At 41.4% G+C, this 12,282-nt stretch overlaps 1 protein-coding gene across 1 annotated transcript; it reads right to left on the reverse strand.

Moving 5' to 3' along the window:
• Positions 1-5,105: 5,105 nt before the first annotated feature.
• On the reverse strand, positions 5,106-10,219 carry RSPH1 (radial spoke head component 1; the record flags this gene model as incomplete). The annotated part of the gene is made up of 8 exons (XM_080613511.1): positions 5,106-5,321; positions 5,763-5,997; positions 7,407-7,475; positions 7,781-7,916; positions 8,154-8,244; positions 9,399-9,504; positions 9,624-9,737; positions 10,163-10,219. The coding sequence occupies 8 exons, from the start codon at positions 10,217-10,219 to the stop codon at positions 5,128-5,130; spliced, it is 1,002 nt and encodes a 333-aa protein (XP_080469637.1). The 3' UTR covers positions 5,106-5,127.
• Positions 10,220-12,282: the final 2,063 nt, after the last annotated feature.

Raw genomic sequence — 12,282 nt, forward strand, 5'->3', positions numbered from 1 at the left:
ACAGTGATAATCTAAGGTTGAAAACCTAGAAGGAAAGATTCAAAACCTTGAGTTCAACATCATATCCTCACATTCAGCACATTTTTTTTTGTCTATTTAGGAAAAGGTCTGAAAAAATGACTGCTCCAGTACTATCTAAAGAGGCCTTCATTCATTACTGAAAAATTAAGAGGCAGAAGGACGAGAGAGGCCAGCATACCTTCATGCAACAAGTTTGGGCAGGGGCTCCTCCCTCTCCAAGATACAAATGAAGGAACTACTATTAACTAGTTTCCAAATGATCCTCAAGGTATTTCTGGAAAAGATAGTGCAATTAAATGTCTCTTCCAACAAAAGCACTGGTAATCTACAAAAGGAGCACTTTGTAACATGTTAGAGACTTCCAGATGTTCTTAGTTTTCTGTGATTGTATTCCAGACAGGATGCTGCTGCTTTTTTTTTTTTTTTTTTTTTTTTTGGCAGATATACCACTGGAGGTCACTCATGTACTAATAAACAGGACAGTGCTGCATGGAAAAGGTAATATAAATTATCCAAGAATGAACTCAGCTTGACCTGAAGATTATTTTTAAATGTGAGCCGGGAAATATGTTGTGTGGAGGTTTCTCAGAACAGTAAAATGTATTAAAACTAGCAAACAAACTAATGGGTTTTAGTTTTTTAGGAAAAGACAAAACCTACCAACATGAGCAAGCCAAGTTTGCTTTGATCTCGCTACAGTACTAATGGAAATGCAGCATTTAAGAGGAAAAGATAAACACCTCTCAAAATCCTCACTCAAGTCACATCAGTGTGATAAGAAATTGCAGACAAAATGGCATGTAAGATAGGAGGGGAAAGACTGCATGCTGATTTTCTTACTATGAAATTTCTGATAGGACAAAAAATACAAGGGAGAAGTAATGAACTATTTCACATGACTCATTTCTTTATCTCCACTTTCTGCTACTCCATTTTTATCGCTAACTTCAAAACTTCTAGGGGTAACTTTGCTGAAATTGTGAGTTGTAGAGAAAAGGAACTTGTTAAAATGTTTTCCCTCTTTCCCCTGAAATAAAATTTTAGTATAGATTTCCTGTTCTGAGATGAATAAGGAAATGCAAGTCCTGTCTCAGCAATACCAGTACAGCATCTCTATCCCAGCTGGGCCAAAACTGGTTATTTTACTTCAAAAAGAAACCCACTACTGGCTGGCAGCTCTCTACCTCAGCCTCCAGGCCCATCAACATTCATACCCACAGTACGAGAGAGTCAAATTCAGACAGATACATATATTAATAATTAGGATATCGCTTACATATTATCAGGAAAAAGTGTTTCAGAGCAGAATTATTCACCTGCAGAAGAGGAGAAAAGATTTGTCTGTGGCATTTAGTGCTTGTGTAATACTTTTTGCAGATCTGCCTCGCTCTGTACTTTTAGTTTACTATTTATATAATGCCATTTGATTCTGGTAGCTTCTAAAGGACTTCTGCAGCTGCTCTCTCCTGCTGGCTGCTTTCTGATTGACAGGTTCTTAATTTAAAAGGGCTTCATGTTCAGTAGTTGACTGCCTACTGATTAGGACGTGCTGGACTGTTTTTTGTCTGCTGTGTAGGCATGCTTACTCAGCTAGGAGATAAGCATGCAGCAAGCAAAGCTTTTGGCAATTTGCAAGGGTCTTGGGGAAAGGCAGAAACTCTCCTCCAAGCAGCGTGGGACTGTGCAACACCAGTGTTGGTGGGCTACTGGGCCTGATATTCAGCACCAGTGAAGAATGTGCCCTTGGCACATCAGTGGTGACAGCATAGGCAGGGATTGGGCCTGGGATGTTGTGTCTGACTCTTTCACAGGACTGTGGAGAATGGGTTCCTCCCTTGTGTGAGGTGTGTGGTGGTCCAGATGCTGTCTGTCCAAAGACTTGCAGAAGGAGGTGTGCAGACTGCTCATTGTTAAGGAGAGTAAGTGATATATCAGCAGGGTCCCCACAGAGGTGAGAGCTTGAGCCTGAGGTAGAGGGATGTCTAGGGGCTGTGCAGGTTGGAGCAGTGCATGGGGACTCCCCTGAGGGAAGCTGTTGAAGTTCATGACTTCTGGCAGCAGGAGAAATGTTGTTGCTCCTTCTTGCACAGATTGAATACAGAGAGTTGGTATTGAGCCCTTGTAGCCATAGGAGGGGAACAGGTGCTGCTAAGGAAAGCTTCAGAGCCACTCGTGCTTGGCTTTGAGCATCTGCAGCAAGTGGTAGCAGTTGGAGATCCTTTTCTGCTACCTTGTACGATGGCTATTACTGCCATCCACTAAGAAACAATGTTCAGAAGTAGTAGGGCAAGATGGTGGGGCCAAGATACCCCTTGGGAAAGGTAAAACAAGTCAAAAGGGAGCTTACCTTTAGTATATATATACAAATGTTTCCCAGATTGGGAAACAAAATGAATGAACTAGGAACTGCTCTGTGTGCAGATGCAGAACTGTGACATCTTTGGAAAAACATGGTGGGACAGCTCACACACCTGGAGCTTTCCAATGAATGAGTGGATCATTAGTAAAAATAGAAAGAGAAAATAAGGAGGAGGGTTTTCCTCTATGTGAAAAAGCAGCTTGAATGCATGGAAGTACTATGAAGAACCTGCTGGTTGAGAGCTTGTGGATATTGAGTGTGACATAGTGTTGGGAATTTGTTGAAGATCTACTTTTTTACCCTAATCCACTTACAGTCTCCTTTAAACAGCTTAGGGAAAGCTACATGGGAGCAAGAAACTTGGGACTGAGCTGCAACACACAATAGTAAATCCAGTAGTATGCGGAAAGTGGAAGGAAAATATACTACAAAGGAAAACATTTAAAAACACTGTACCAGTGTGTTAGGAAAGCAAAATTCAGTTTTCAGCAAAATTCAATTATCAAGAGGAGATTTAGGGTAACAAGAAGAGCTTCTACACCTACATGAACAATAAAAAAAATAAACTAGGAAAATGTAGGCCTATAATTGGTATAGTGACAGGCGATACAGATAGAGCTGGGAAACCCAACGCTATCTTTGTTTTCACAAGCAAGACCCCCAGTTCTCTGTTCCCAGAGGCAGGGTTCAAGGAAGAGAAGAGCTGCCAGTTGTGGGAGAAGATTGTTTTTCTTCTGCAAGCGTGTGAGGACACAACTTCTGAGTCCAGAATAATCTTGTAGTGAATCCAACAACTGATTACTTGCTATGTAGAATAAAGAAAGTTGTTGTGAGACTGCACACTGAGATCATAAAAATTTCAGAGATACATATTCCAGCCAGAACAATGATAAAAATGTTTATTCAAAGTATCTTAACACAGCTTTTTTTTTTATTAATAAAAATATTGCAGGCCTACCATAATAAATTATTTACTCCAAAATTTCCTTTTGTTTGGCTCTTCATCTCTAATTATATCCAATTACTCTGCTCCGTGTCATTCTTCCTCCTTATCTTCTAAACCGCTAGCTCCTGTGGAGAGAAAGGAAAGACTGGACATAGAGATGCATTTAATTACAAAATACTGGGAAGTAATCCTACTAACCTAAACCATAATTCTATGACATAATTCCATTCTCCTCCCCCAATGTCTTTCGCTGCCAATACTTGAATTTAACTGCTGTATATCGTCAGCTGCCAGACAGACTCGGTACACGCATATTGACTGACAGCCAGCCCATATGTAACTCGGGAATAACCAAAGAATGTCTCCTATTTAGATGTTATCATAAGAAATGCGGAGTGAGAAAGATGGAATTCCTGTGTGGAAAAAAATGACAGTAATGGGACAGAGAATACAAGGCTGCAAGAAGACAGATTTTGTCACATCTGCTCTTCACAGTGTGTGTATTTTCTTCCAATCATTTCCTCTTACTATAACTTAATCTTGTTAAGTACAAAGGGAAAATATGTTGCCTAATTAATTATGGATGTAGACCTATGTTAAAAAATTTACAAAATCATCCAACTCTGATTCTAGGAATAAACAGCTGAAAGAAACTTTGAGAACATCAGTCATGCATGTGTATCTGCATCTATGCTGCCTCTGACAGATACTGGGTCCATTTTTCTTTAAAAATAAACAAAAGCAATGGGGATACCAGAATCACTTCACTGTGGTAGGCCAGAAAATTTATTATAATCAAATTCAGTCAAAATGATCATTTGAGTCCAAGATACTATGAAACAAACCAGGCTCAATGAACTTCTGCCAGATCCAAAGCAGAGCTATGCAGGAAACCTGCTAAGATTTCTGCTTAATCTGATCCAAGCCCAGGACTTGGATGTCAGTCCTACACAGCTAGATCAGCTAGCTGGCGAGCCTTCCCTGAAGCAGGAAAGCACATTCAGAGGTGATGGGTAAAAATGAAAGCAAATGAACTACAAAAATGCCAAGAGCTGACCTAGACATCCAGGCATTTTCACATGGTTTAATAGTCCTTCTGATCCCTATGGATACTGTTTCACTTTGATTTATCATAAAATGGACTGATTACAAAAAGGATAAATTCATCTTATGTTTTCATATATCAGATAGGTAAGCTTGTAAATGCTAGCACTTAATAAAGGCAAACAACAGAAATGGGTGGAGGCCTACAGGCTAAATATGAGTAATCATATTTGCATCCTTTTGTTGCTTCTTAGTAATTTTCTATTTAAAACAGGCTTCTGAGTTCCAGATCTCTTTGTTTTGTAGGAGAAACAAACCAACTTGAGACTGTTCAAAATAATGCATAACAATACCTAAAAATTGTTTCTTCATATTAGTTTTGCCTGCTTTTTTACTTCAGGTAAGAGAATAAGAATGCATAGTTCCATCCATGAGAGAAAAGTGGAGTGCTCAACCCCCCCTGAATTTCCCAGGGTCTGAAATCTTCTCTCTTTTGTAACAAAAAATAGTTTGCAAATGCAATCACTAACCAACTCAGCTCAGGACATGCTGTCAGCTATACATGCAAGATAATGCTGCACAGAAGTGGCATTTCTAATTTGTGCTGTTACAGCATATGAACTTGAGTACTCAAACCCAGTTGATATCTACAGAGAACTGCCCCCCCTTATGAAAGATAGAGTTTCCCATGGTCTCTTCAGCTTGATAATAGAACTCTTAGCAGCAGCATGACTTCAACAGATTGGCACACATTATTTCAAACCCTGACTGAAGAACGAGCATGCATGCCCCATTCCTCACCATAATCCTCCTGGTCTTTGTTTTCTTCTTCCTCTCTGTTTTCCTCCTCTTCTTCTCCTGTGTCCCTCACTGAGCTAAGAACTTCACTCGATGCTTCAAAAGCAGAAGGCTCATCATACCTACCCTCATCAGACTCATCAGTGACTGAAATAGGAGACATTAGAAATACCAAAGAAAATAAATTTTACAAATTTGCACTCAGCCATTGTTTTTATCTAGTCGCTAATAACTTCTACTGAAGTCTGCAGTCTTTACTGACATGAGAAATCCCACAAAATCTTTTGTAACTGTTTATTATCAAGTTTGTATAACAGGCCATGATATAGACTAAAATGGTACACAGGCTTCCCAAGTTGTAACTCACTGTGCTGTATGAGATAAACCAGACACATATATATATATATATTGCAGCATTTAGGAATAGAGTTGGATGTTCCTAATATTTGATATGTGGTAAATTATAGGAGAAAAAAAAAAAAACAACAAAACAACCCAAACCCAAAAAAAAAACCTCTCACACCACTTGATATTAAACCTGAAAAATATGGTTTCAGGGGAAAGTCAAAGCATGGAGCGTCCAGTAGAACAAACCTGCAATGGATGGAACTGTCTCCTCTTCAGTTACAGCTGTTGGTCTTTCTTCCATTCCATCTCCTCCTGCTCCTGCTTCTGTTTCTGCTGCTGGTGGTGCCTCTAGAGAGGCTTCCTTGAGAGGAGGTGGGGTTTCCCCATGGGGAGTCCAGAGTGTTAATTTGGTAATTTTTGATGCTTTCCATTTTGGCTCAGCAAGTAATGAGGGCTCCTCCTCTTCTTCCTCTCCTTTATCCTACAAGACAGCTCATGAAATCCAGCATCTCATCTTATAGGTATTATGGCAGTAACTAAGATGTTTCTCCCTTAGATTTTGTGTACTAAAACCTCTTTATCTGGGCTCAAAATGGTGATGATATGGCCTTTTAAAGTATTTACAGGTGGAGAAACTTCAGCAGCTGCAATTCTTGGAAGACGACTACACTTTGAACCTTTTTGAAGTCAGTTGACTATTGCTAATGCCAAGTGCTTAACCTTGGGTTCTTAAATTCACGTTTAATATTCCAAAATCAGCACATCCAACAATTCCCAACTGCACTGAGGATGCTAGATCCACGTCATTTTGGATGCTTTTAGCCAAAAAAGCAAAACAGTCTCCATGTTTAGCAAATCTCTATCACTAATGATAGGAGGTTTTATTATTTTGCCCTTGTCTTAAGAAACAACTGCTTCATTGAGGAATTTTCAAAGAGTATGTAATGAGAACTAATCTGTCAGACAACAGAAGCAGCAAACTGTAAGCTAAAATATGACACATTTTCATGAAATCAAACCAGTAATATTAACATACATTTATTTCTATGGCTATTTTGCAGCATACTAATCAGAAATATTTCAAAACATTCATGCATGAAGGAAAAAAAGGGCCTGATCCTAATTGCTTTCTACAGTTATTAGGAGTGTGGATTTTAAGCTTCTAACAGGAAGAGGACAACAATCATAGAACCACAGAATGGTTCAGATTGGAAGAGACCTTAAATATCATGTAGTTCCAACCTCCTGTCATGGGCAGGGACACCTTCCACTAGACTAGGTTGCTCAAAGCCCTGTCCAACCCAGACTTGAACAGACTTCCAGGGATGGGAAGAGATCCACAGCTTCTTGGGCAACAATGGGACATACTTTCAAAACAAGAATCTGATGGAAATTACCATTTGTACACATAGCATCAAGCAGTTCAGAAATATAAGAATATTTGACTTTGTTTTCTGGTGTTTCAAACAACATGAAATAGAGGCTAAATATACAGACAAGTACACCTGACTTTGTTTTCTGGTGTTTCGAACAACGTGGAATACAGGCTAAATATACAGACAAATACACCCACATTCTTTTGTGGTTTGAAACTTCAAATGTTTTGGGAAGATCCTGATTCTTCTAAACTTTAAGCATAAAAGACTCCTGTCTGCAAGTACAGCAAAATCACACCTTGTGCTTGTCAAAGATTACATAGTAGAGAAGCTAAAGAAAAAGCAAAATGAAACCTCATTTAGTTCTGAAGAATGCATGAGTTTGTACCCTTTTTTGACTGATTACATCTACTTTGACATCAGTGTCTCTAAGGCATTTTATAGATTACTCAACAATAGATTTGATTTAGGGAGTTCTCCAATGTTCAGTATAATTTGCACTATTTTTTTTTACCTGCTCTTGTGTGTATTCACCATGCTGTTCACATCCAATATCAAAGATATATTTGCCACGACCTACAGGCTGCACGAAGATACAAAAGTCAGCAGAGCTATGAAGTTAATACATTCCAAGCATATAAACATAAAATATGCTTTCCTACAAAATTCATAAAATAGCCAATAACAATATAGTTACAAAGAAAAGATTTAGGGAAACTTGATATTCTGTCCTAACAGGTTAATTCAGTTTCGTATGTTACACTTAAGGTACAAGAAATACTACAAAAGATCAGGAGCCTAGCTTCTTGTTTTAAGCAGAAACAGATCATATTAATGCAAGTCCATGCTAACTGTTCAGATGAGTAAAGACTTTTCCAGCACACTTACCTTTCCATTTGAAAACCTGCCCTTAAATCTGTGATTTAGGTAGATAAGTTCAGCTTCTCCTTCTTGGTTTCCATGTACCCAACCACCAACATATTTAGATCCTGTGTCTTTATAGACATATGTACCTTGCCCGTGCCTAAGGAGAAAATAATAATTTTGCTTTATATTACTGAAAATTAAGAATTTAGGATGTTACTATACTTTAGGTATTAAAACTGTATTTTTAAAGTAACTGAAATGACTCAAGTTGGACTAAATTGCCAAGGTCATCAAGCAGCACTTGATTTGCTGCAGTCAGCCACGCTTTGAAAATAACCTTTGCATTTTAATGCCATTGGGTGACTTGAAAAATCACCGTAAGAATGAAACAAACCTATAGTGGTTAAACCACTCGCCAGTATAGGTGTCTCCGTTTGCATAGGTATACTGTCCATGGCCATGCCTCTGGTCATCCACCCAGTTTCCTTTAATGAGAATACGATAAGAACAGCGTGAGACGAGATTTATTTCATTGTGTGATACAGTGGTCAGTTTGCAGTTATCGTACATGAATTATTAGAGAAGGAAAAGAAAGCTATGACACCACTGTGATCCATTACCATTCCTTACACCATTCCTTACACTAAGCCCTTGCTCTTTATAATTCCATCATCCCTCTCCACACATATTCATGCAGCTGCCTGACCTCACGTTCACTTTCATCACCATCTGTCTCCATTATCACTCTCCATTATCATTATGAACCTAAGAAGCCATGTAATGTCCTGCTCCTATCTTTAAATTTGGTAATGATGTATTACAGTTGCATTAGATAATGTGACATTTCCATTCAAATAAAAAGAGGGACTACTTCAGTTTGACACATTTGCTAAAATTGTCCTGTCAATCGGGGGGGGGTGTGTGTGTGTGTATATACTCAAAAGGATGCTAGACTTTGTGTCTTAATTATCCTCTATTAAAACTGAAGAGAAATTAGAAACAAAACAAAACAAACATAGGTGCATACGTAAGGCAAGACTAGGCTGCTCTTTTTGCTCTCTTTTCTTTCCTGACTTAGAAAGAAGGGTGGGAAATATTGTTCTTTGAAGCTTAATTGATATTCAGAGTGTTTTGGATACTCTCCTGGAAGAAGGAAAACAAGGCAAGTTTGAACCTCTTCAAATTTCAGAGGCACCCCAATCCATGAGTAAGTGCTCTAATCAGTAAACTGATTTCTAAGGATGGATCTAATAAAGTCCTAAAATACTTTATACTGAATACATGTGTCATTCTAATCATCATTCAGAAGTATATTTTCTTCTACTGAGATTGCATTGATTTGTGAAAGATACTTAATATTTCTCAGACCTTGAAGGGCATAACAAGAATAAACCGCTACTAAATACCTCACTTTTCATAATAATTGACGGACATCTCCATAAGTAAACCCCACACTTCTCAGACCTTATAGTAAAAAAAAGTCATAAAAGAAAAATATTTTGTAGCAAATTTATCGTCTTAAAATAATGCTTCCTACAATTCACTAACTTCTTGCATGGGGGGGATGGGAGGGGTGGGTGATTGGGGGAGTGTGTCCCTTCAGTTACAGATGTCCTTGCAACTGTGTTCAGTGTTTTACCTTCATATTTAGATCCATCTGGGTAGAAAAACGTCCCCTGGCCATGCTTCTTGTTTTGAAGATATGTTCCAATGTAGCGAGCACCATTCTTGAACCTGTAAGTCCCCTGAAACATATTTGGTATAGATAAAATACTTGTAAGTCCTCAACCTTGTTTCAATGCAGCATCTAAATGAACAGAACTGCTGCAACTTCAGCATAGCCACTGACTTCTGTGACTCTTACCTGCCCATTTCTGAGACCATGTTCATATTCCCCATCGTATGTATCACCATTGGGTAGACGTGCTTTCCCACGTCCGTGTCGCTCCCCTTCTGCATTGCGCTCACCTTCATACTCCTGATTGAATAGGAAAAAAAATCCTTTGAGAGAGCTAGACCTGACTGAATCTAACCTCGCTAGACAGAGAGAAACGGGAGTTTGCTCAAAGCTGCTCCAGTTTGGCTCGAATCACAGATTGCAGGAGCACCTGGTCAACAGAGGCACTGCTTATCAGATACTTTCATCGGCAACCAGAGGCTTTCCTCCCTTCCTGACACACTGCTGCAAAGTATGGATGAGTCGTGGAGAAAGTGAGGCAGCTTCCAACTGAAACGCTGTAGCCCCATTGCTGAACCTGCCGTTGCCCGCGCAAGGAGCGCCTCGGGAGCTCTCCCAGGCCCCCCATTACAGCATTTAAGACGCCGTGACCGGTCACATCCACTCTTCCCCTTCCCCGCCGGAGCTCCCCCGAACCCTGCCCCACCAGCAGCGCCTCGACGGACCCCCAAGGTGTCCTCGGCCTCGCCCTCCTCGCTCTCCTCCTCACTCTCGTCCGACATGGCTGCAGCGTCCCCGTCACCGTGGCAACCAAGGCGGGAGGGCGGGGCAGCACGCTGCCGTTACTGCCATGGCAACGCTCCCCCCCCCCCCGCCCCATAGCCCTCTCGCGCTGCTGTCCCGGGTGCTGAGCGCAATGGCCGGCGCCGCCCGTCACCGCTGCGGCGGTGGGAGGAACGGTGAGGGCGGGCGAGGGCCGCCGAGGAGAATCCCTGGCGGCGGCCTGCGCCGTTACCGAGAGCGGAGAGCCCTGCCTCCCCTGGAGGCCTCCCTGGCTGCCCCGTTGGCTCTCGGCGCGGAAGTGCTGGGGCAACCAGCACTGCGACCGTCAGAGAAGTGTTGATTTTAGTAAACGCTCGGGGGCGTGGGACGCCGCCTTTCCCCCGGCTCCGATCTCACTTCTGCTTCTTGCACTTTGCTTTTCTCGACCTGTTCCTGGGGTGTCGTGGAACAGGCTGGTGATACCGGAGGTGTGATCCGAGACCACCCGAGCCACCAGAGAGCTCTCAGTAGTTTGGCTGGTTTGGCCTGTAAACTACATTTTAGATTTTAAAACTATTCCTGCATATAGATATTTATTTTATTTTTCTTTTCTGCCAGGTTTAATGGTGTTCAGAAATTCCAGTCCCTGGATCTTATCTTTTTGGTTTGTATCTTATGGTTTCAGCCTGAGGATGAGTCTCATTCATGGGCTTAACAGATAAGACTTACTCCTCCTGCACAGCCTGGTGAATCCCACTGGAAATCCAGTACATGCCTTAAATTGAAGCCAGAAGACCAACAGCATTCAGCTCCAGCCTCTGAAATCCCACAGGATTTCCACAGTTGGCATGACGGCATGGTTGGACACAGAGGACCCACGTGTGCTTCTCCAGAAGTGTCACAGAAATGCTCCTGGGCTGTCACTGGCACCCCAGTGGAATTGCTGTACTGTTAGCAGTCAGGCTTTGCATTTTGGGGCACTCTGAAGAGATTCCTCTCCTTCTTACACAAAGCACAGCAGAACAGGCTGTGTGGGTAACTCAGGGGTCAGGAGAGAGGCAGGGCAATGCTCTGGTACTGGTCACTTCTGGAGCTTAGGCACTGAAAGTCATCCAACAGCCATGTGATCCTGTGTTTCTGTAGAAATGAGTGGAGTGCAAGTAACCTTTCCTGAATGTTCTAAGGTGCACTGAACTGCTGTGGTGACAGGGGCACTGTGCAGTTCTAACAGAGTTACTAGTGAGGCAGAATGATGAGTCAGTCAGGTTTTTACATCACTTCAACATCTGCTGCTTTCACACTAGTTTTACTTCCACTACATGTTTTTTCTTCTCTCTTTAGTAGCTATAATTCTGAATGATCTTAATATGTAGGAAGTTATCTGTATTCCAGCTTTTCTTCAAACCCCTCAATCAGCTCAGCAGTGATCTATGTTAACTGTGATGACAAGTTCGGTCACCTCAGGCAGTCAAGAGCCTTCCATACTAATATGACTACAGCTAAATCAATGAAGGGAAGCAAGAGAAGGGCTCTTCTTTCTCAAGAGGCCAAGAAGAGTAGAAGGGAGTAGCTCACAAGGAGAAGGAGAGGGGATATTACATTATAGCCACCCTCAGGCCACATTAATCAATAATAATACCCCAAACAGAAAATACCTGCTTTGTGTTTTGTCATCCTTTTTTGTTTCATCTGTGAGCTTCAGTATTCCAAAACAATCACTCCTAAAAAAGATCTTATTTGGCTCAATGCGAGGTAGTGCTTTCTTATTCTTTACATGGGGAAATGCCCTAAAAGTCTACCTGTGCTAAGGGAGTTGATGACAACTGCAGTACAGCTCATGCCCATGTCCTGAGGAAGCTGAAAACAGTTGTCTCACTGAACGCAAGTGGTACTTCGCTCCTTCACAAAGCAGCAGCTTCGCAGTGCTTGCAGGATCTCGACAGGACTCAGGGCCTGCCAGTGATACAGGAGTCTGGCAAATCACCTCACAACCACTTTGCACTGTGATTCCGATGTGTCAGAGGAGGAGCCATGCGAGGGTATGTGTGGTGAAAAGCAGTTTGCTAACTAAGCATTGGGTAAA

This window comes from Psittacula echo (assembly GCF_963264785.1).
Source record: "Psittacula echo genome assembly, chromosome: 3".
Taxonomy (NCBI): domain Eukaryota; kingdom Metazoa; phylum Chordata; class Aves; order Psittaciformes; family Psittacidae; genus Psittacula; species Psittacula echo.